This window comes from Gobio gobio (genome assembly GCF_949357685.1).
Source record: "Gobio gobio genome assembly, chromosome: 1".
NCBI lineage: Eukaryota > Metazoa > Chordata > Actinopteri > Cypriniformes > Gobionidae > Gobio > Gobio gobio.
The window spans coordinates 40,288,477-40,313,653 of NC_137097.1; the positions used below are offsets into that span (position 1 = coordinate 40,288,477).

At 37.9% G+C, this 25,177-nt stretch overlaps 3 protein-coding genes across 3 annotated transcripts in view; 1 reads left to right on the top strand and 2 right to left on the bottom strand.

Moving 5' to 3' along the window:
- Position 1: 1 nt before the first annotated feature.
- On the bottom strand, positions 2–11,441 carry mcm5 (minichromosome maintenance complex component 5). The gene is made up of 16 exons (XM_079819891.1): positions 11,115–11,441; positions 10,325–10,451; positions 9,875–10,003; positions 9,574–9,746; positions 6,969–7,124; positions 6,713–6,882; positions 6,458–6,629; positions 6,269–6,380; positions 5,223–5,366; positions 5,055–5,120; positions 4,765–4,941; positions 4,073–4,185; positions 3,545–3,673; positions 3,191–3,333; positions 583–710; positions 2–466 (listed from the first exon to the last, which is right to left on the bottom strand). The coding sequence occupies exons 1-16, from the start codon at positions 11,282–11,284 to the stop codon at positions 365–367; spliced, it is 2,211 nt and encodes a 736-aa protein (XP_079676017.1). The 5' UTR covers positions 11,285–11,441; the 3' UTR covers positions 2–364.
- Positions 11,442–14,000: 2,559 nt separating this feature from the next.
- Positions 14,001–20,317, bottom strand: gcat (glycine C-acetyltransferase). Its single transcript, XM_079821022.1, has 9 exons — positions 19,991–20,317; positions 18,573–18,703; positions 18,388–18,489; positions 18,159–18,305; positions 17,201–17,355; positions 15,605–15,687; positions 14,992–15,163; positions 14,573–14,694; positions 14,001–14,464 (listed from the first exon to the last, which is right to left on the bottom strand). Exons 1-9 carry the CDS (start codon positions 20,298–20,300, stop codon positions 14,313–14,315), a joined length of 1,374 nt encoding a protein of 457 aa, XP_079677148.1. The 5' UTR covers positions 20,301–20,317; the 3' UTR covers positions 14,001–14,312.
- A 339-nt stretch (positions 20,318–20,656) lies between these two features.
- Positions 20,657–25,177, top strand: part of LOC307122275 (uncharacterized protein) — a gene marked incomplete at its 5' end in the record, with an annotated part of 85,381 nt that continues 80,860 nt past the window's right edge. Inside the window, 4 exons of the mRNA XM_079810305.1 lie at positions 20,657–20,694; positions 22,070–22,172; positions 22,588–22,668; positions 24,857–24,926. Of these exons, the coding sequence (XP_079666431.1) occupies positions 20,657–20,694; positions 22,070–22,172; positions 22,588–22,668; positions 24,857–24,926 (292 nt within the window). The remainder of the gene's footprint in view (positions 20,695–22,069; positions 22,173–22,587; positions 22,669–24,856; positions 24,927–25,177) is intronic.

Here is a 25,177-nt window from a genome sequence, read left to right on the forward strand (position 1 = left end):
TTAATTTAAATTGCTTTATTATGTTTCCATACAAAAGTCATATCTTTAGGTTTGACACAACAAGAGACATAAGATTTGTGACGACGCATTCTTTTTCATTGAAAAACCACATGAAGACAGTAAAGCATAGTGTTGCTACTGTAGCATTGGAATCACACCAAGCTTTGACAGAGCAACATGAGAATAATTTCTCAGCAAACAGCGAGATCGATAAACAGGACATTTCTCCAGCAACAGAGTGTCCAGACATCTATGTACAATAAATCTGAATTGTATTTCTGCGGTGGCTTCAGCCTGCAAATCTGTGTTTAGATGGCAGGTTCTGCAGACAGAATTATGTGTGAAGCAAACACACAACATCCCTCTACTTGACCCTGTAAAGAACCTTCCTCTGCATGCGGTGCTGCAGTTCACCCCTCCTCATCATCAGATGAAGGACCTTGTGAATGGCGTGTTCTGGGTATTTCTGTTCAGAGAAGCAGAGGAGAGGTTTGTTTGACGATGTAATTACCCATTGACAGTGAAGAATAGTGATGTGAGAAGCCTGGCAGAATGTGGCCAACTCCAGGAGCTTCAACTCACCTGTTTGGTGAAATCCTGTATGATGCTGTGTTCAGACACCTGGGAGCCGATGGCGAAGCGTCTCTTCAGCTGTTTTTCTATGCGAGAGATCATCTCCTGATCCTCCTGAGTGGTAAATCCTTCCACACCTACAGACATACAGCATACATCAGACTCTCTCCAGCAACATTTATAGGGCTAGAAAGTGCAGGGGCTCAATAAAGGTCTGGAATTTGTACCTAAAATGTTCACCAAGTCAGAAAACCAGCCACTGTTGTAAACATGGCTCATGGTTAGGGCTGGGCGATAAAACGATAACGATATGTATCGCGATAGACACGTCATCGATATCAATAAAAAATGCGTTCGATAAAACGTTCAATAATTATTTTTCTTCGTCGGAAGAAACCAGAGGTTGCGAAGCAAGTTTGGTTGCATGAACAAAGGCACTCGCTCTCTGGTAACCAAGCAACGTAGGGAGTGACAGGCTAACAGCCAATCATGTAACTGTATTAAGTCTGCTTGCGCCATATCGTTGTCTCGTGTTGGATTCATTCTTCAGGAAACAGAACCGGCGTGGAGTGATAAGTGGAAAATGATTGCCGCAGCGAGCGAGGGAATTGTAAATAAAACAGGAAAACAAGTCAGCTCACCAGTATGCCAGTTTTTTGGCTTGTATAAGTGACTGTAGTCAGACCAATGTCGTCTGCAAGACTGTCGTCCCCACCAAGACTGGTAATACCACAAACTTTTTTTACCAGCCTTGTTATACTTTTGTCTGGCTCCGTAGCGCGAGCCTCCGCTGACAGCGTGCGTGCGCCTCGTTCGTTTGGGGACGTGTTTATACTCGATACGCTCGCCGTTGCGCTATTCTTGACTTTGGTTGAAGTCGATATCACCCCCTAAACCCTCAATCACTATTCCCTACTTTAGTCCACTGCACAGTTCACTTGAAGGAGTGAATGAAAACGAGTGAGCGAATTCGGACCTTTTACTGTCTATGATTCGGACAGCCGCTGTGAGTACATCGGCTGTGTACACTCGTTATCGCGGTTGAAAGTGGGATAGAATGTGTGCACTCAATAACATCCACTATGGTTTCGGACACCACTACAAATGGCTGTCCCCTCAAATAGTGCCCTATTTAGGGTATAAGGGATTTCGGATTCAGCCTTTGAAACGACATGTAGAGGTACTCTGCATCAGTCACTGCCTTATGACAAAACATCTAAACGGTAAAAGTTACAAAGAAATAATGGAGGCACTGCACCTTTATGTTAAGAGATATTTGAAATTTTAGACTTGTTTATATTTTAATTGTTTGAGTGTTTTCCATGGTTGTGTTGACATTTCTGCCTTTATCACTGAGGGGATTATAATCAGAGGAAGGTTCACTTTAAAATAAAAATGTTTAAAATGTAAAATATTTTTCTCCTGGTCCTTATTTTAAATAAGTCATAAAACATATCAATAATTATCGATATCGACCGATAAGAAACCCTTATATCGTGATACAGTTTTCAGCCATATCGCCCAGCCCTACTCATGGTCATTTATCTGGCCAACATAGTTGATGTTTTGTCAACTGTGAGAATGATTTGAGTCTTCGGCACATCAGATATAATAGGCTGAATATTACAGTGGTGTTTATTAATTGTATTTCCAGCCATTATAGGTGCACTATGTACCATTTTTTCAGTGAAATATCCAAAAACCACTAGGCCAGTGTTATATATTTTGTTCAGTTGAGTACTTACAATGTCACAAATGTTCCCAAATATTTGTAAATCGTGAGAAAATTGCTCTTTTAACCAAGGAACCGGGACATGCAAGGGAGTTGCCCTTTCGATGGCATCCTATCTGTGTTACCCTCTGTTTTATTTTGCAGAAACGCTTTACTCTCACTGCAGTGTGCAACGAGTGTCATAGCAGCTTAACGTAATAGTAACGTCATAATTTTCAACACACTCAGATGTATCTAATATGATAAACAGAGCTGCGTTACCTCATACTCATGGCCGGAAAAGCGGAAATGGCGCAGGCAACTGTGGCATAATAAAAGTCCCGCCAGCGACTATGCCATAATAAAGGTCCCGCTGCTCGCAAGGCTTGTGTTGCACTCTTCTTATTAACAAACGTTCCTGCTTCTGCTTCATACTACAGTAACGTTAATAATCACATCCATGAACAGGATTTCTGCCGGAGTCCTATAATTTGGCAGTAGGTATATTAGGCTGCTTTCACTTTAAGACCTGATGCACAGATCCATTAAACTGTTACACATGTGTTTTCATTCTCAACTACGTTCTCTTAAAACGCAACACTGTTCATGTGAATACTCCCCAAGACCGGCATTTTGACATTCTTTTGTGTGTTTAAGCGCAATAAGCAGCGGAAGAGAACTCCGTTACATTTAACTACAACTTTAAATGACTACTTAAACAAGGTCTACAAATTTGATGTGATTTATATCAATATTTATTTATAATGTAGATTATTTCTATATTATTGTTCAATTATTAAATTGATTACTTCATCTATTTTAGGAGAAGTCCTACCCCTCCATGGGAATCTACTGTGATATGTAATATTACAGTCTATTCTCTGATTTAGAGACCAACACACTTACCGGAGAGACTGCCGGACAGAGCCGCGTCTAGCGTGGACACCTGGAAGAGTCTTAGAGCCTCGTCCACCTCTTCCTCTCCAGCGATGGGCTGCAGCTTCATCTTAGCGAGAGATTCCGCAATGCGTACCACGGCCTCAAGCTGCCTGCAGGATGACAAATGATCACCCAGTTAATAAAAACTGCTAGAAAAGTGCTATGATTGAAATAAGTGGTACTGCATTCACTGGATACTGAATCCTTTCAAATTCAGTATCTGAAATTTACTGTATGCCACTGTGCTCGTGTATATAAATATTCATTTTAAGGAATAAAATGAGTAAAAACAAGTCCAATATTGCTGAATTCAGTTGTTACCTGACAGTGATGGGGATAGACGCACGCCTGTCGATCTCTCTCTCGTGTTCCCTTGCTCCGCTTCTCATTAGCACGTATTTGTTCTTCAGTTTCTCTGCGGCAGCCGCAGACAGGCGGGGTCCACATTTCCTGTTTGAGAGTTGACAATGCATTTTTACACCTCTGGGAGGTCATTATATTTGTTGTAATTTTCATGACAGACTTTGGCATTTTTTTATGATAAAACAAACATTTGAGATGCTGTGCAATGAAACTGATCCACTGGTTGGTCCAGTTAGCCATTCACATCCTCTGTTGAGGTACGTGTTCTTTGTTGTGCATCGAGGGATTTATTCCATAAATGGGTTTCCATTGTAGTTTATACGCATGTCTTAAATTATCTGCCACAATTGAGTGCATATGTTTTTAATGCGCATCTTGGCATTTCCATCCAGTGTTTTTTTAATCGATATCACAAAATCCCATAAAAATAGGTGGATGGAAACAGCTACTAATGAATGATGTTTCACATTGCGTTTATAGACTTACACTCTTGAGTAGGCGACATATTTCTTCAGCATGGCCAGAGGAATCTCTCCCTCGACACCCTCCGTCTGCGTCTGAGCGCTCAGGTGAACGTTCATCACATGCCGGGCCAAAGTCTAAATAAAAACACAGGCGTGTGTGCATTAGCTCACATGAAATCATTTAAACTGTAAAACGATGTAAAATCATTTAAACTTCTCTTCAACAAACTAGCAGCAATTGTTTTGTGTACACACTGGTGTGACAAGACACTTAGCTCACGAGACAAGATTGGGTTCACGAGAATGAGACAAGATTTTTAACACAGTATTTTTAAGAAATCCCCAATGACGAAACACACAACTAGAAAAAAAGTCTGCAGATGCATTTGAAATGTTTTAACTCATCTTGTAATGAATGTCATTTCAGTTCTACTTTGAGTATGAATTATCATACGCAGTAAAATACAAAATCTTAACTGACTGGCTTCTCTCCTGTATGATTGTCTCTTCAGACCTTAAAACTGCACAATTTATGAACCTCTACAACTTTTGACCTCATAACTGAACTACACAAATTGATCATAGATATTAAGTGCAAACAGCAAGTGCAACCATAATCAAAGTACTACCACAATATTCAAAGTGCAAATAGAGACCAAATTTTTCTTCATGCATGATACAGATCTTGCGAGATCTCACACCCCTGTTACCCACCATGTCTCTCTGATGGTCGTGATGATCTTTGATGATGAAGATCATGTCGAATCGAGACAGAATGGTGGGCATGAAGTCAATGTTGTCCTCTCCCTTTGTATCATCCCATCGGCCGAACACCGAGTTGGCGGCAGCCAATACAGAGCAACGGGAGTTCAGAGTGGTGGTGATGCCAGCCTTTGGGTGAAAACACAAAGAAATTGAGAAGTCTGTCTGTTGGATGAGATGGTAAGCTGAAGAAATAGTGGATTTCCATTGATCATTACAATGCAGTGAAAAACAGCTGGTACCTTTGCAATAGAGATGGTCTGCTGCTCCATGGCCTCATGAATGGCGACTCTGTCATCCTCTCTCATCTTTTGAAAAGAAAAACATAATTGTTTAGCTCAAAGCATTTCATAAGACTGCATGAACACATGCAAGTTCAGAAAATCCAGACTGCTTAGAAGAAGTCCAACCTTGTCAAACTCATCAATGCAGACCACTCCACCATCCGCCAGCACCATGGCACCTCCCTCCATGATGAAACCACGAGTGTGGGGGTCTCGAAGAACTGAGGCTGTCAAACCAGCAGCACTGCTGCCCTTACCAGAGGTGTAGACCTAACAGACAGAGACAGATATTTTAATGCAGATTCTTAATTACAAGAAACATTTTCATTCATGCATTTAGCAGACGCTTTTATTCAAAGAGACTTACAAGAGAGGAGCAAAGCATAAAAAAAACCCATTAATTTAACTGTAAGGGAAATGAAGATGATTACTTGCACATGCATATTATTATATAATTAATTTTATTACAATTGAAATGGTAATATAATGCATTCCATTTTAAATATATTTATATTTAACATTATATAGAAGCATTATAATAGATTATAAAATATACTGGATGTCATAATTCTCCATTGCAGGAAACATTTATATGACTGAAAGAGCAATGAATACTGATTACTTGCACATTCATAATTATTTATTTATTATAATTAAATAATAATTGTATCAATAGATTTACGATGGTAATAATATATAATGCATGATATATTAAATTTAACTTAGCACACATACATAAATATACATGTGTGCGCGTTTATAAACATATACATACACACATATTTTATAACATCCTGCATGTCAAATATTATTAAATATATGACCTATTAAAATAGGTCATAAAATGTAACATTAATAAAGCATTATCATATATTAGTGCTATATAATGCCTATTAAATATAAAATATATGTATTTACACATACACATGAATGCATTAATACATTATTCAATATACTGCACATATCAGATATCTTTTAATAGAAATACATTAATATAAATAATTCAGTGGCCACTAATCTTTTACAATATTGCAAAGAGCTGCATGAACATTCTTTAAAAAAAAAAAAAAAAAAAAAAAAAAAAAAAACACCTTCCTTTTGTTCCACGTATAAAGAAAGCCAAACAAACGAGATGAGGGCGAGTAAATGATGGTCCCTCTTTATCATCTTACCCCAATGGGAGAACATCTCTCCACAAACTTCAGCAACTGAGACTTGGCTGTGCCTGGATCTCCCAACATCAACAAGTTTATATCACCTCTGCGCGTTAGACCATCAGGCAACCTAAAAGCCATTTTGAGCAAATTAGAAAGGTGGCGAAAAAAACTCAATGTTAAGAGGCAGTTTCTGTGTTGTCTCACCTCTTCCTGGAGCCTCCAAACAGAAGGCACGCTATGGCCTTCTTCAGGTCGTCGCTTCCGTAGATGGATGGGGCGAGAGAGCGAGCAAGGGAGTCGTAGACAGAGGGAGAGGAAGCCAGAGCCCTCAATTCCTCTTCCTCCTGAGGGGAGACTGAACCAGTGGCTCCACGGCCTGAAAGACAGTGAGAAGGTCACGAGAGATGCCATTTTCAACCCAACACAAACGTTTTCCAATAATATTTTGCACATGCTCACCTGCTCCTTCAGTATCCACGTCAATGCCGACCACACGCAGGTACGCTGCTCGGATGCCCACACCGGCTCCCTTATCACGACCTTTGGCTTTGGTTTGAGCCACCTTCTTGATGGAGTAGATGCCCATGACGGTTACTCTGTTGCCTGGCACTACACGGTCACACAAGTACCTGGGAGGTAAAAGTCATGAATTAGACACACTGCAGACAAAAAAGCAACAACATGACAATACAAAGCAGTCGGCGTGTGCATCCACCTGTCGCAGTAGAGCTGCATGTGTCGTGGCATCTCTCCGTGAGGAACAGCATCAGGAGCTTCCTGCAGGCGCTGAGTTTGGAAATCCACACACACGCACCGGTCAGGAATGATGAAATACGGATCCACAGGGCACTTGACACGGCCCGCCTGCTCGCTGCAGGGCAAATAAGACAGGAAATTGATATAAAAACATGCCTATTCTCTACCTAGTAGGGCTAGGTTGATAATAGGGATGTCAATTTACACATTCCCATGATCGATCGTTGTTTCAATTAACGATCAATTAATCGTTAGCCTTAATATTGCAATGTGTGTCTACTGCATTGGCTTATAGAAACAGCATGACAGGGTGTCAAATGCTGCTCAAAAAGCCATGTTCCTCACCAAATGATTGAGAAGTGTTTTAGTCTACATAAAGGGCTGATGTGATTGATAATTTAATTAAATTACTTCATTATCAAATAACAACTGATACAACGTGTCACCAACGCCGCCTCAGATGTGTGGTATTCAGAATGTTCTTCCTGGAACAATGCACTAAACACGGCAACTAAACCCAATGAATTCACAACGATTCATTACAATAGTGTTCTCATTAATGTTATGTAATATTACAGTCCCAATCATAGTTATTATTAGTCGTGCATTGCTGTGTGAGCTGTGTGCCCTGAAGCACTGAATAAACACAGGTACACTGAAGCACTTTGCTAGTGCGTTATTTAACTAAAAGAAACAAGATTAATCAGATATATACAAAATAAACAATTTTACAAATTTTATCTGCACAAAATGACGCAAATGTACAAGTGAACTTGAACTAAGTTACGTGATATTCATATTCAAAATGGGCGACATGTCGTGCACATGCTCTTCCTGGAGCAACCAGATGAAACACGACGACTAAACCCAAATTATTCACAATGTTTATTACAATTTTGTTCTTTTTATAATGAACATGCAGCTCCAACAGCAATGCACAATCGTAATAATGACTATTACTTGAGACTGTCATAATACATAACATTATGTAATATGACAGTCCCAATCATAGTTATTAGTTGTGCATTGCTGTTGGAGCTGCATGTGCTGAAGCTGATGATCACGGAACGCTTCACTACCGCATTAATTCTTAACCAAATGCAGCCTATATGAGATAGGCCTACCTACACAAAATAAACAATATTACAAAATAAACAATATTACAACTTACATTTACACGCAAACTTATAGTCAATATGAAGGTGTAACTCCAGCTGTAAGATGGTCCGGCACACTCGTGTCTGCTTTACATATTTTGCGGTTGAGCAGCACGCACACACATGACCCTGATTAATCGATTATGTATTATTGACAATTAATTGATCGTCGATTAATCGTTACCCTCCCCAGTTGCTATCATCAGTTAATTGATGCGATACTCATTATTTAGTGCATCCAAAAAAAACTAAATCTATGTACTTGATAAAGTGTCAGCTCCCAAATTCTGTCAGTTTTATCACAAAATTCAAACAAATACTGTTTCGAAGATCTTTAAATGTGACAGATCGCTGTAACCGCCTCATCTCAAGCAGCGCGATTTAAGTGCACGTTTAATTTAAGGCGCTGTTTACACAACACCATTTTCAACTAAAAACGTTGTTTTGTGGGCCTGAAAACGCCACAAAAAGGTTTCAAAGTGCACGTTTTTGAAAATGATACCGCTCTCGTCTCCGTGTAAACTACAAAACACAAATTTGCGAAAACAGTGAAGTCTATTGCCGCTTAGTGTTTCTTTACAAAGTGACATCGCCAACTACTGGCCTGGCATGAATTTTAGTTTTGAATTTTAGGATTGTTTTGACAACTTTATCATCTGTGACAATACTTTTTTTACCAGTCACTTGTCGCCACCTACTGGTGTAATGATGTGATTGATACAATCTTTATTTGAAGCATCAAGTCGATGTCAAAATGTAATTTGCTCTATTTTGATCACTTTCGTTCCGCAGGCATCAGTGTTAATATCAGTACTATAAACTTTAATCCCAGTACTTCTGTGATCATTTGAATTATTGCATCACATACTGATACTGTGTGTTGAAAAGTTTTGTGAAGCTGTTTCACACATTTATGTGACAGCTGCAATCTCTGGATCAGATTTGAATGCTCGCTGTGATCATACTTGTCAAAGGCTTAATAAACAATCAAATCGTTGTCATTTAGGAGTAAAATCAGGAGGGTGTCTTTTAACGATGAATCATGCAGCTCTAATAATACATGTTTAAGAGTCTTTAAAATAACTTAATAATTATACATTTTATATGCAACTAACACTAAATCTAAAGAGTACACATACACATAGTTAATATTAGTATTAGATACTAATACATACTAAGTATTAGATGTATAATTGCACTGTAACAAGGACACTAAAATAAAGTGTAACCAAATAATTGTGCAAGGCCATCTTATGAAACTTTAAAGTCTGTACTGATATAAATTTGTCTCACCATATTCAAAATTATATGTAGACCAAAAATGATATGTTGTACAGACAAGTTAGTGCTAGTTTTAACTAAATCGCATTAAGTTAAAACTAAACTGAGTATTTGGCAAGTACTCACGTGTTGCACTTGCGGGGCAGAGCGTAACCCTGCAGGCCAGGTGGCAGAGGAATGTTACTGATGACCGCTCTGCATCCGCGGCACTGAAGACACACTTTGGTGGCTTTGGCCCTCACAGCCGTGGAGGATATGATTATACCCGGAATCTTCACGAGACGTGACACCTGTTCGGACTGCAAAAGATGGACACGAGTAGAAAAAACCCCACAACGTTAATAGTTTCAAAGGCACAAATTACGAGTAAACAAATACTCAGCTATCCATCCATTTCCATTTTTAACTGTCAAGATTATTTTCTCACTTTCAGACTGCGGATGGAGGACGGGTGGGCGTCGCTCTTCAGCATGACCTGTATGTCCTGAACGGTTTCTTCTCCCGGTGGCCGTGGACGAGTGACCTCATCAGCCACTTCCTGCGCCGCCTCCTCCAACTGTCAATTCACACAGCAACATTATTAAATGTAAAATCTTATAAACAACAATGTTCAAATAGGACTTGCATTTCATAAATATAATACAGCATCCCAGAAAGTCAAACACAATCATTTCAGTTACATTTAATAATAAACTGAAACTAGAGAAACACATTAAATATGTAAATAGCTAATTATTAATTAGTTGTTGTAGTTTAAATTTCTATTAAATATTTAATAAAAATATAATTGCTTCATATTGTATGGTACAAAAAAATCCAACTGAAGCAACATTTCCAATATTTATGTGAAAAGTAATTGTTGTAATTCTGTCCTTACCAAAGGCAAATTCTCAGTAGGAAGTTTGAAAAGACAGTCTGACAGATCTTCATCAAAACTGGCCAAATCCTCCATCTCCACCTCAATCCAGTACTCTCCCAAAGTATAGTGCCTCTTGAGCTCATCTCTGAGGGGAAAATATATTTAACAGTGGAGTAAAGCATCAAAAAAATATGATAAACCTAGCTTAAAAATGTAAATTTTATGTATACAGTTCACTTTATTAGGGAATATGCAAAGTAACGTTAGGGAATCATTCATTTGAATAGATTTGATTCTTCAGACAGTTCTGATCACTGAACCGACTCAAATGATTCCGTCATACAAAACACGTCCCAAATCCGTCACTCAGAGGAACGATTCAAATCGCGCATAACTCAAAGCTAAATCTACAAGTTCAATATGGATGAATAGAAAAAGATTAAGTGGATATAGTAATGACATAATATGCAACGATTCGCACAGTAAATAGACAGTAGCGTACGGAAATCATTCATTTGATTCTTTCGAACAGTTCTGATCACTGAACCGACTCAAAAACGATTCCGTCACACAAAACATGTTCCAAATCGGTTCTACTGAGTCACTCAGAATAACGATGCAAATCGCGTATAACTCGGAGATAAATCTACATCAAATTTAATGTGGATGAAGGAAAATGGATACGTGGATGTAATAATGATATAAATATATAATATGCAACGATTAGTACAGGGAAACTGTAGTTAGACATTGTGCAAAAAAAGCATCATCACCAGGATGCAAGCAAACACATCTGATATCACAATACCTGTATTTGTAGGTGAATCCAGTTCGATCGGTGCCGACTCTAAATTGTCTCAAGAACTCACGAAACTTCTTTTTGATCTGGCTGCGTTTCACGACCCCCTCATCGCCTATGCCTTCTCCTCCTCCGAAACTGTCACTATAATAAACTCCTGGATCATCGAATCCCGACATCTTGCAAATGTTCTGGAGTGAACTCCTTGTAATAAACGATCAATAAGATATCACTTCAAAAAGTGATGTGAAGTCGTAAGTTTTGCTAATATTGTGTCGGTCAGAATCAACAATGTGTTCCCCTAACACACGCGCAATAACTTTCGCGGCAAAACCTCTATCCCTGCCTCGCGCTGGAGTCAGACCCCGCCCTTGGAGACTTTTCCGTCCCGCTTATTGGTCCACAAGCCGTTGTGACGAGGTACGTCACAAAAAAGGCGTTACCAAAGCGGAGTACTGGCGGGAAAAACACAAAGCAAAGTGCAGGGACCGGAACTAGTTGTTCTGTTTGGCGCGGAATATCATCATTGCTTGAGACTAGGGTGACCACCATCAAACAAACCAAATGTGGGACGATTACTAAGTTTGTGTGGGACAATGTGGGACAGTTGGACGTTACCAACACTAAAACATAACCTGAAATTGTTGTATAATCTTAAATTCAACATCACTGAGCCCAAAGGCAGCAGGCATCATGCAGATAACTACTTTTGAAACAGTTCTGACCAAGTGCAACTAAAATCCAACTAAATAAATAATGAAACAAATAAAACAACATTAAATTAGTTAATCTTATATATTAATTTATATATATATATATATATATATATATATATATATATATATATATATATATATATATATATATATATACACATTTTTTTGGGGGGGGTGGGATTGTAGTTTATATATATATATATTTATATACAGAACTATCCATTCGTTTTCTGACAGGGAAAACGGAACGAATCACCGCTCCACATTTTGATTGACAGCCGTCACAACCTACTAGTGACCGTGTTTACTCCTTTCTTTTCAACCATTGGATATGGTTTAAAAAACGGCTTTTGTATTTGTGTAAGGCGGGATGTTACTTCTGACGAAGTGCTGTTAGGTGAAAAACGATGCCGCATAAATAATAAATAAAATGCTTTCTTAAAAAGGCAAAAGAACGCATGCATGTTTTCTCAATATGATCATTAAAAATCAACAGACTGGTGAAAATGCGGGACATTTTCTCAATATGTGACATGCGGGACAAGGGGTGAAAATGCTGTGCGGTATAACGCAAAGCGGGGCAGGTGGTCACCATACTTGAGACTCGTCAGTTTACAGTTAACAAAACCGTGTTTATATGACAATAAATACTCATATCAAATAAAAAGTAACATCAGTGCTGAAATGATTGTTGCGTGTATAATTATTGGATAGTGGACACAGACTGGGCTCAAAACCACATTGACCAGGCCCGTAGCCAGCCTAGTGAAAGGGTTTTCCCCCGAGAAAATTTTGATTTCTCTGACCTACATATGTGCATTTTAAAACGTTTGGAGGCCAAAAAAAATATTAAAACTAAGGGAGTCAATTCCTGCTCTCTCCTCGTCTCCATCACTCTATCTTTTTCTCTCATTCTCCTGATCTTGAACGCTCTTCCCCTCCTAAAGCAGTCAACAAAACATAGGGTCAATTTATATTTAGAATATTCTTTATTAATCACTTTCTAAGATTTTTTTGTAAAAATTCATTCACAATATGTACACATTCATTATTAATTGTATGCATTGTATGAAGAAAACGGATTTGTTAATGTTTCTTGTCCTCTCAAATTGACATCGCCAAATTCTGTTCTCGCTGATTCATAACGCTTTGAAGCTTCATGATGCAGTGTTTTGAAATCGGTCATCACTATATAAGTCGTTATTTAGGGTTTTTTTGCGCACAAAAACTATTCTCGGCGCTTCATAAAGTTATTGTAGAACCACTGTAGTGAGATGGACTTTGTAACGACGTCTTTAGTACCTTTTAAGGGTCTTGAGAGTGTAAAGTGCCATTGTGCCAATGGAGGCCTTTCAGAGCCATCGGATTTCAACTAAAATATCTTCATTTGTGTTCCGAAGATGAACGAAGATGAGGTCTTACGGGTGTCGAACGACATGAGGGTGAGTCATTAATGACAGAATTTTCATTTTTGGGTGAACTAACCCTTTAATTGCTTTACTATTTATATCATTACAAAGCCTATAATATGCTGTTGTGACATAATCACAGACTTCTTTATGACAACATACCCCACTATTGCTTGAAGAATTTATTTTTGGCGTTTTTGCCTATTATTATAGGACAGTAAGCAGACAGGAAGTGAAGTGGGAGAGAGAGAGAGAGAGAGAGAGAGAGAGAGAGAGAGAGAGAGAGAGAGAGAGAGAGAGAGAGAGAGAGAGAGAGAGAGAGAGAGAGAGAGAGAGAGAGAGAGAGAGAGAGAGAGAGAGAGAGGTGGACGGGACTGGGAAAGGTCAGGAGAAACCATATACTAGTATATGAACCATGTAATTTAAAAGACATTAATAGTCATTATAACACATTTTAATATAATAAATCATAATGTAAATTTGAAGGAATTGTAATCAGGCACTAAAAATACTACCCATTAAAAGTCCGTTGAACCAGTGGGATTACTCTGTGTCCTAAAGGAGACCTGATTCCTGGGGGGTACACCTTTTTGTTTATTAAACATAAAGAATTTGGTTTCATTTGATAAAAACTGTATAAGGGACAGAGTATATCTCAGGTCTTGTAACTTAGAGGTTTTGTAAGTAGTCCATTAAACGGTCATAAATCTGTAAGCAATAACAAACTGTTGTGTGCAAAAGTTGTAGATATAGCGGAGGAGACAATAAATGGCATCATCTTTTTATTTTTTTAATCATCTATGGACAATTGCTGCATAAGCATAATCTGTACATGATTTTGCAAATAATGTCTCAACTGAAAAAAAGTCAAGACACTTTTGGTATAAAGCTGCAGCTGTACAAGACTGCCATAAAAGCAGCAACTATTAATCATAGAGAAAAAAAAATTCTGCCAATACTGAAAATATACAAATACCCTTTGACCTTCACAGATCTCAGTAGCATTAGAATAATTTTTTCTATGATTTGTAACTTTAGCCTCATTCTAACAGTCAGCAACTTTGTCCGTTCTGTTTCTTACATTAGGAAATGACACCGTGCTTCCTGCCTGTCTGTATGAAGGCATCTACGGTACGATCAATGTCCTCATCAGTGTGAGCCGCAGAGATCTGGACTCGAATGCGGGCTTTTCCTTTGGGAACGACTGGATAGGAGAAGCCGATCACATACACTCCTGATGACAAGGAGAGAAAAACACGGTTTTAAACTGGGCTGCTGGGCTTTAATAATTCATTAGATGTATTAATTTAGATAGACATGACATATACGGCCGAATTCTCACCCAGTTTTAGCATGTCGTCAGCCATGAGCGAAGCCAGCCGAGCGTCTCCTAGCATCACAGGACAGATGGGATGAGCTGTGCCAGAAATGGTGAACCCTGCCTGGGTCATGTTGTTTCTAAACCTTTGGGACAGAGGAAAAGATGCACAATAGGCCATTGTGTAGAGAACTGCCATCATTAGCTCAGTGCACTCGGTGAAAATCCTTTCTTCTTAAAAGCATTCATACTTTCATACAGGAATACTGAACCTGCAAATGTCAGCTTGTTTTATTTTGACTGTGAGACCGACTGCTGGTTTGAAAAATAGTCTATTAGTTTTAACCCTTCTTATCTCCTATCCACAAAAGATAAATACAGTGACACAAGCTAAAGGGTGTAACCAAATCTACAGTACAAACATCGGCCACCTCCAGTCCTACCTCATGGTTTTAGCTGTCATGGACTGGGCGATTTCGTTGGATGCCAGCAGCAGCTCCACAGCACGGACGGCACAGCCCACCACAGGAGGGGGGAGGGAGTTGGAGAAGAGATATGGACGAGACCTCTGTCTCAGAAGCTCAATTAAAGCCTTGGGTCCGACGGTGTAACCACCTGACAGAAAATCAGAAAAATACACGAGAACTGAAATTGCTTAAGCCTTATTAGCAAAGGAACTTTGCGATTTAATTTGTGTTTTTTCCCCGACATAAGCTATATTTCCATCCACCTATTTTTATGTTGCAATATTTAATAAAATACTTGATGGAAAGGGCATAATAATCCCTCAATGTGTGTGAGACGCAAGTCATCTTATGGTGTAGGAAAAAAGAGCCACAGTGGCTGTAGCAACTTCCATTTTTATTACAGATTTTTTGTGCATATTCTCTTGAACACATGGGATGGAAACTGTGCTTTATTCAAAAATGTTTTAGGCGATAATCCAATTTTGTGCACAAGTTAAACTTGCAGCTTTGAATGGAAACAGCTATTGTAGCTTGACTATGTAAACTGTTTAGGGGATGTTTAATATCGAAACATTTTAAACAAACGCACCAGCGGCACCTCCCAGTGCTTTTCCCAGAGTGGAATTGACGATGTGCACTTTGTCCATCACACCCAGCAGCTCATCGGTTCCTCTGTGGGAAATAAATGCACAGATGATCACTTGTAAGATATTATGACATAATACTTTCTCACACGGTTTAAATCTGGAGTCTTTAAACATAAAAATATATAACTGCCTTAATATTTTACTAAGAAGATCCCTTTAAAGCAGTGGATCTAAACCAGGGGGGCCAAGGCACACTAGGGGGGCCTCAACAAACTTTCAAGAGGGCCTCAAGATGACATAATTATTTAAAATATGACAAAATGCATTAAAATAAGCTAAAAACACTAAAAATTTGTTATTTTTATAATGAATATACATATTTCTAGTCTCAAAGAAATTGTAAGTGGGGGCCTTCAAATGTTGTAGAAATTGGGGGACTTGAAGTCAAAAAGCCTGAAATCCACTGCTTTAAAGAGATCGTCACATTAGGAGATTCTTGAAAACCCCTAATAGAGTGAAACAATGCCCGTTCACGTTTTCAGTGGCCTTGGTTTCGGGTGTATTTTTCCCAGAGATTTTTATTTTTAAGTCTTTGTTTAAGAGTTATAAGCCATGATCAAACCAACCAGCTATAAAAGGTGAAAATCACAACATTACAAACTTTGATTTGAAGCAAAGAAACCTGACAAAAGTCAAAAATACAAGACTGTCTACCTAACGGCTTAAATGAAGGAAATAACTAAAATCCCAAGAAGCATTTCCAATGACAAAATCAAACTAAATGTTTACTATACATTCATAAAGTATTTTACATTTATTGCTAAATATTCATGTATTGCACTACAGAGCTCTATTGCTGTGATTTGCTTGTTTTGATTCTGATTGGTGGAGATTTCTCAGCAGAATCATGGGTAATGTTGTTTTGTTTTAATGAATTCCACTGTTAAACATGAATATTTAAAAATAAAGTTTAAATAATGTGGGCTGATTCTTTAACAAAAACATCTATCATCTGTCTTTAAAGGTTAAAGGGATAGTTCACCCAAAAATGAAAATTAGCCCATGATTTACTCACCCTCAAGTCATCCTAGCTGTATATGACAGATGAATACATTTCGGAGTTATATTAAAAAAGCCCAGGCTAATCCAAACTTTATAATGGCAGAGATTGTTGTTCTGTTTTTGAAGTCCATAAAAATGCATCCTTCCGTCAAATAACGTGCTCCACGCGGCTCCGGGGTGTTAATAAAGGTCTTCTGAAGCGAATCGATGCGTTTGTGTAAGAAAAATATCCATATTTAAATGTCGATGGACAGATGCATTTTTATGGACTTCAAAAACAGAGCAACAACTACTGCCATTTTAAAGCTTCGATTAATATAAGCTTCGACTTTAATATAACTCCGAATGTCATAGAAGAATGTCATATACAGCTAGGATGACTTGAGGGTGAGTAAATCATGGGCTAATTTTCATTTTTGGGTGAACTATCCCTTTAAGCTATCTTTAAAAAGCAGTTCTTCTAAGAAGCAATTGAATAGGATGCCTTCTGGAATCACACTCTATTTTTGCAAGTGCTATCAAGTGTTTCTACTCACCGGCCGCGAGGACCCATGAATCCTGTGGCATGACATTCATCAATGAAAACCAATGCTCCGTACTGCTCAGCCAGATCACAGATGCCATTCAGAGGAGCCACATCCCCATCCATGGAGAACACGCCGTCTGTGACCACCAACCTCAGACGAGAGGACTGTGGGATAAAGTGAGTGAATCAACACTAAACTCTCTAGCTCAGAAGGTCTTTTCAGCATAAATTAAATGCAAAACTAACATTGCATGCCCACTGGTGCAGAGCAAGTGGAGCAGAGAGAACGGTTTTAATTCATTCCTATGGAAGTGAGTTGTGGGATTGACAGCTGACTGCAAAAGCGCTGGGAGTGGCCGAGAGCATCAAAAGGTTGGACAGTTCAGTTCAATCGGTTCAGGTGGTGACATCTGTCTTGAGCGTTTAAAATATGCAGATTGTGTGTTTATGCTGGATTTAGTGCATAATATATTGTTTACACATTGAATGCTTTGTAGTTCTTTAAATATATATATATATATATAGGTGTGTGTGTGTGTGCGTGTGTTAAATATTGCAGTTTGGATGCTTTCATTGTGATTATACTGATGGGTTTTTTAAAAAGTTTATAAAAATACATTATACCTTTACTTGCATTCAGAAACAAAGCTTGTCTCTTTCCAACTGTAACTGATTATTGATTATTGCCCGTGTGTTGAAAAAAACATAGGTAAACACACTAGCTACAGACACATGCCAAAACAGAGATTTTTCAGTGTTGTCAGCGGCACTGAGCGGATTTCAACGTAAAAAAAAAACTATGCAACTTTTTAATACAATAACATCATGCCGTGTAATTGTTGACAAAAGTTGACTAAACATATCAAGCCGCCATACAGTAATTTTATTGCAAACTTTATTTTCATATCACCAGGCACATAAACACTTGCAGTGCAACCTGTGATTTGCAATCCAGTGATGGCACCTACCTGTGATTCTTTTAGCTTTTCTTCCAGGTCATTCAGGTCCATGTGCTTGTAGCGGAACCTCTTGGCACGGCACAATCGAATGCCATCGATAATAGAGGCATGGTTTAGTTCATCAGACAACACGGCATCATCAGGACCCAGCAGGACCTAAAGCAAAGAGCACCAATGCATTGTTAAAGTGTAACAATACACGTTTAGCTAAGTATATCATGACGATTGGTTAAGTCACCTCAAACAGACCAGCATTGGCATCAAAGCAGCTTGCATACAGAATGCAATCTTCTCTTTCATGAAACTGGGCTAGTTTCTCCTCCAAGTTCTTGTGGAGGCTCTAGAGAACAGACATTAAAAACAAACGTTAAGGCATCAATAAGCATTGCTACCGGTGTGCTGAAATACATTATTTTCCCTCACCTGGGTGCCGCAGATGAAGCGAACTGAACTAAGACCAGCGCCATACTTCTGCAGGGCATCTATTCCAGCCTTCACCACCTCCGGATGACTGGATAAACCCAGGTAGTTATTTGCACAGAAGTTCAATATGTCTACAATAGAAATAGGGAGGTATGGCCCATCAGAAGATGAAGAGGAGCAAAAGATCAAATCCTCTTCATTCACATACATGTGGTTATGCTGGACACTGCTTTCCTTCACTATCCAGTCCAAAACATTTACAAAAAATATAATTTAATTTAAAAAATAGTTGTCCACACCAGTGTTATATTAATATTGTGATAATATTATAGTTTGTATTAATATGTATAATTAATAATGAACTGCCCTTCTACAGTTTTATTAATCTTTGTTGATGTTAATTTCAACATTTTCTAATACATTATTAAAGTCAAGTCGTATTTGTTGACATTGGTTAATGCACTGTGAACTAACATGAACAGCTGGATTTTTATTACTGACATTAACAAAGATTAATAAACACTGTAACAAATGTATTGTTAGTTAATACATTAACTAATGTTAAAAGTTAAACCTTATTGTAAAGTGTTACCATTAGTTTTTATTTATTTCATTTTTCATTTTATTTTTGTCACGTGTTATTCTTATTAGCTTTTTTTTTAAAATAAGTCTATATTGTTTTTATATATTTTTATTTCAGGTTTAGTAAATTAGTACATCAAAATAAACTAAAAATGTTTTCTTGTCAACTAGCTGAAATAAAATAAGTTTAAAATGTTGTTCTAGTTTTATCTCTCTATCTATCTATCTCTCTATCTTATCTATCTATCTATCTATCTATCTATCTATCTATCTATCTATCTATCTATCTATCTATCTATCTATCTATCTATCTATCTATCTGTCTGTCTGTCTGTCTGTCTGTCTGTCTGTCTACTTAAATGCCCAATAACTGATATTTTATCACTGTTAATATATTTTATTTAACTTCTATGTAGAGGGAAACCTACATATATAGTTTATCTATCTATCTATCTATCTATCTATCTATCTATCTATCTATCTATCTATCTATCTATCTATCTATCTATCTATCTATCTATCTATCTATCTATCTATCTATCTATCTATGTCTGTCTGTCTACTTAAATGCCCAATAACTGATATTTTATCACTGTTTCCCCCCCCTATATTTAAATTCCATGTAGAGGGAAACCTACATATAAACATAAATAAATGAAAGGTTTAATTTTGAGAGAGAAAAAAAGGGCTTAATCAAAGTCTTCTTTTATTTAGAGGAGAAAAAAATAAATACTGCAAGATTTCATTCCCCTTGCCAGGTGCCACATTTCTGCCCTGAGTATATATTTGAAGTATTTAGCTCGGTCACCCTGGGTTACCACAACCCTGTTGCTCACCGCCTCGACTGCCGTCCACGCAGATGTGAGGACCCTGTTTGGAGGTGATGACTCGCTCCCCCTTCCATGTGCCAGCGGCGCGGATAGAGTCCAGCTCGCTCTCCAGGACCGACAGCGCCTGGGCCACAGCCGCGTACGGTCTGCTCGCGTTAGCAGCAGCGCAGGGCTGGAAAACACTCCTCAACGGAGCACTGAGGCCGCGAACAGCTGTGCGAAGTGACATTTCTCCCTCACTATCACAGCAAGTTAGTACAGTAAAACTATATGGACTCGGTATATGACGTTGACGGCGGATATATGTAATGTACATGGGTGTTGAAATGTCAACCAATCAGAGGCTTTTGCGTAAGAGGGTGGCGCACTCCTGATCCAATGGAAGAGCAGCTGAGGATTCTGCATTTTAAAGAAACAGACTGCTGAATTTGTCAGACTGACATAACTCTTCAGTTCAAAAATATAATGTAAAAGTACATTGTTATTGTCGGGAATTACTATTGCGAGCTCTGTTTTGCATTTGACAGAATCGGTTGAAAACGTTCAGAAAAAAGCAAATGCGTGAAAAGTTTCGAACGACTCGTTCGAAAGAATCGATTCGCGGAAAAGAGGCGGACCTTTCGTTTGACCAGCGCAGCTACAGCAGAGAAGAGTCAAAGAAGAGTCATATACATGTCATATACGCGGGAATATCTAACTCCCGCCAAATGGTCTGCCACCTAGTGTCTCCCTTATCCATTTAAAAATGTCTTAAAGGGTTAGTTCACCCAAAAATGAAAATTCTGTCATTAATTACTCACCCTCATGTCGTTCGACACCCGTAAGACCTCCGTTCATCTTCGGAACACAAATGAAGATATTTTAGTTGAAAGCTGATGCTGAGAAAGGCTTCACACAGGCCTCCATTGGCATTCAGTACACTTACACTTCCAAGATCCATGAAAGGCACTTAAAACGTCGTTACAAAGTCTATCTCACCACAGTGGCTCTACAATAATCATACAATGCGACGACAATAGTTTTTGTGCGCAAAAAAAAATCAAAATAACACCTTTATCCAACTTGTTCTCGACTTCCGTGTATGCCTCCACGACGCATGCGCGAGAATATGACGCAGATCCGGCGTTCGGACATATGACCCAGAAGCGATTTGTTTACGAGCAGAGGAAGACGCGCGTGTCTAAGCTGTTGGATTCTACATTGATCGTGCTTTAGGTCTCGGCGTAGTGCTCAAAATGGGGCTTAAGTGTGTATTTCATCGATTCCCGAACACCGGCGCTACGTCATATTCTCGCGCATGCGTCGTGGAGGCACACACGGAAGTCGAGAACAAGTTGGATAAAGGTGTTATTTTGATTTTTTTTTGCGCACAAAAACTATTGTCGTCGCATTGTATGATTATTGTAGAGCCACTGTGGTGAGATGGACTTTGTAACGACATTTTAAGTGCCTTTCATGGATCTTGGAAGTGTCAATGTACTGAATGCCAATGGAGGCCTGTGTGAAGCCTTTCTCAGCATCAGCTTTCAACTAAAATATCTTCATTTGTGTTCCGAATATGAACGGAGGTCTTACGGGTGTCCAACGACATGAGGGTGAGTAATTAATGACAGAATTTTCATTTTTGGGTGAACTAACCCTTTAACATTAACTAACATTAACTAACCATGATCAATACATGTGTGTGTCACAGTACTTATTAATCTTTGTTAGCGTTAGCTAATCAAAATCCAGCTGTTCATTGTTTGTTCATGTTAGTTCACAGTGCATTAACTAATGTTAACACATACAACTTTTGATTTTAATAATGTATTAGTAAATGCTGTAATTAATATTAACAAAGATTAATAAATGCTGTAGAAGTGCAGTTCATTCTTAGTTCATAACAAAGTTAACTAATGAAACCTTATTGTAAAATGTTACCATGTAAATGTTGAGTTTGTAATTTGAACAGTATTTTACTGTAATATGTACAGTATAATACTGTTAAATGTACCAACAGTATAATACTGTTAATAGCAAAGGATTATGGGAAAATATATGTTTACTACTGTAATTATTCTCTACTGTAAAATCGATTTACAGGAGCGACAATGCCCGCGAAAATCTGACCAATGACAATGGAGACTTCTTTTCAAGTTTTTTTTTTCGGTTGGTGGGGGCAACTGAGGAAAGACTCAACGAAAAGGTTAGTATTATTTCTGTCATTATTTTATGTAAAACTGAGATATTTTCAAATGCATTCACTTATTAAAAACAACCTAACATGAACCAGTGCTGCAAATTGAGTGAGTTAAGCAAATTCCTGTCAAGAGCCTTTTTTTTCCTGCCTGTTTGTCAAGGCGGGTGGTTACGTGACTGCCGTCGTCCTTGTGATTTAACGTTACTTCAACGGGGTGAATAAAGTTTACATTGACTAATAGTTAGTGAAACGGGAAAAAAAGCTATTTTAATGTTCCTCTACCACTTTAATGTAAATTAGCTAAGCAGGAGGACTTTACGTTAACAGCAAACTATCTTAAAATACCGAAAAGTGAGGCAACACTAAAGATGGAGGTTGTAATAACAGTATTGTGAAGTGAATCTTTTGTTTTTGTTTAAAGTTTGCTGTTAAAACCGCCATTTGGAACGTCGGAGGTGTTCTGGAGTTATTTTCTGGCGGTGACCGTCATCTGAGGAAACTGGTAAGCAGAAGCTGGTGATTATGACGTTATATGACTCTTATATTAAAAACCTTATATCGTTAGCAGATGGTTTAAAAAAAGCAACAGTCAAGATGGTTGCGCAGTTTGTGTGCAAACACTGCAAGTTATCTGTGCGAACGCATTGCAGATTTTACCATCATATCATAATACATAGGAACCTGTCTAATTTTAGGTTCAACTGTGGTTTGCCGACTTGTCCTTGTAGTTTTCAGACTCAGTCTGCACTAAAGTAACATATGCATCGTAAGCACACAGACAAAAACAACACGATCTCATGACAATGCGTATCAATAGTACGAGTATGCAATCTCATGGAATGTATACGCCAAATGAGTGTTGGCGTGCAATGCATATGCTATAGGGATGGGCGGATCGATCCTAGAGTATCGATACTTCCGATACTGGCATTGTATCGAAAGTATCGATTCTCACATTGAAATATCGATTCTACATGGGATTTATTTTAAACAAGTGATTTTAGAATATGTTTATAATAGTAGTAGGCCGTATAGTATATACATTTACTTAAATATGAACGTCAATGGGAACTATTATTACTAATATTTTTTCTTCCGCTGTGTCTGTGCTCATGTATTCATGTCAGCGGCACAGCGGTAAGCGCCACGATCTCTCAGCACACTCAGCACAGAATCGAGTGCATTGCTGCGGTCATGACTTGACTTATTGCACTCCAGTTAACAACGATGAAGGTTCATGTGACATCTTTCAACAAACAAGTCGCCATTGTGGCAATACCACAAACATGACAAAGCATCTAAAAGTTAAACACCCTAAAGAGCATGAAGTAGTACAGCTGAGCCGAGCAGAGAAGGTAACACAGTCACGACCCTAATGATAGGTACCAAGTGATGATTACATACATTTAATTATTTGAATCAAATAGTCTAGTCACGTTTATTTATATATGCTTTAGACCTATACAATACAGATTGTTTCAGATATGAAGATTAAATACAAAGTATTTCATGAAGAATATACTGATTATTATAACTTACTGGACATTTTAATTTAAACAGTAGGATTTTACATTTTTTCATTAGCCTATATCTTTTTATATTAGGCTACTTTTTGTTTATTTACTTTTAAAATGTGTTTATTAAATAAATTATAGTTTAACCTGGGAAAGATTTACTAACATAAATTCTTTATGCCTGTAACACAGCCTTATGTATTATATTTTAGATGATTTCAGTGCAAATCACACTTTTTCTTTTTTCAAAAGCAAGAGAGTTGATCAGAAACCGGTTCAAGAGGAACATTTTCATCATGCTCTTGTTCCATCACAAAAACCTTTTTGGGGAAAAAAATGTAGAAACATTATTTTACAATCATTGAAACTGGTTTGTGTGACGTTATATAAATTGTTAAATGTTTATTTGATTAATAATGTTCAGTCCTTTTAAATAAATGTAACAAAAAAAGGAGTAATGTCTATTGCTGTTTATTTAATATTAATTACGATGGCTTTCAAAATGCATTATAAAATCATTCAAATTAAAATATTTAAAGTATCGGTATCAGTATCGATATCGTCGATACTGGTCTTGAAAGTACTTGGTATCGGATCGAAAAGAAAATGATTGGTATCGCCCATCCCTATATGCTACGCAGTTTTTCGCGTGCATATGATACGCTTTTGGGTAGGGCGGGGGGTTCTTACGTATAATAGGCCATAAGGTGTGTATCATATGCACGCGAAAAACGGTGTACCATATGCACGCCAACAATCATTTTGGCGTATACATTCCATGAGATTCTCCCAATTTGTATAGCTTGTTTTCTTTCTTCTTGCTGATGTAAGTATTAATGCTATTTGAACAGCTGATTCTAGAGAATACTGATTGTAATTAGTGTCATAGTTTCTTAAACAAGACATTTCTAAATTACTATTACTGTTTTTGTATTTATGTGTCATGCATTTGAAGTTCAATTTCATTTTCATAATCATTTATCAACTTCTATTTTGCAAGATAGGCAGACATACTTGGTTGGTCAAGGGGTTGTATCACAAGATATCACAAAGTGACATATAAACATAAACTTGATTGGAGAGCACATTGAGAAGTATTTTAAAACAAGATGCAAGTATGTTCTCTATATATGAAATTAATTTCTCCCAACCTTTTGTTAATTGCTCTACTTTTAGGTCACTGCAACTCCAGCAGATGTAGAGGGAAGCCTCTCTCTGCCCAGTACCCCAAGACTGATCGCACTTGGTAAGTCTATTAAAATGCTTTTTTTAATTGATATGCTGAGATTAAAGTTGGCCAAGTCCAACATCTACCAGCAGACCGACACACAAGAGCTGAACGTCTGCTCTTGCGTCAACACAGATTATTATGGATATGTATCAGGTATAATACATGGAACATTTTCTTAAAGGGTTAGTTCACCCAAAAATGAAAATTCTGTAATTAATTACTCACCCTCATGTCGTTGGACACCCGTAAGACCTCCGTTCATATTC

What these genes read in the sequence shown, in the direction of transcription:
- mcm5 (XM_079819891.1), bottom strand. Translation starts at nt 11,284, where the DNA reads ATGTCGGGATTCGATGATCCAGGAGTTTATTATAGTGACAGTTTCGGA. An exon ending in ATGCAGCTCTACTGCGACAG is followed by an intron (nt 6,883 to 6,968) that starts GTGGATGCACAC and finishes TTTACCTCCCAG; the next exon opens with GTACTTGTGTGACCGTGTAG. An exon ending in ACGACCATCAGAGAGACATG is followed by an intron (nt 4,186 to 4,764) that starts GTGGGTAACAGG and finishes GTTTTTATTTAG; the next exon opens with ACTTTGGCCCGGCATGTGAT.
- gcat (XM_079821022.1), bottom strand. Translation starts at nt 20,300, where the DNA reads ATGTACATTACATATATCCGCCGTCAACGTCATATACCGAGTCCATAT. An exon ending in CCAATGCTGGTCTGTTTGAG is followed by an intron (nt 18,306 to 18,387) that starts GTGACTTAACCA and finishes TCTTTGCTTTAG; the next exon opens with GTCCTGCTGGGTCCTGATGA. An exon ending in ATGACAGCTAAAACCATGAG is followed by an intron (nt 14,695 to 14,991) that starts GTAGGACTGGAG and finishes TCTGTCCCAAAG; the next exon opens with GTTTAGAAACAACATGACCC.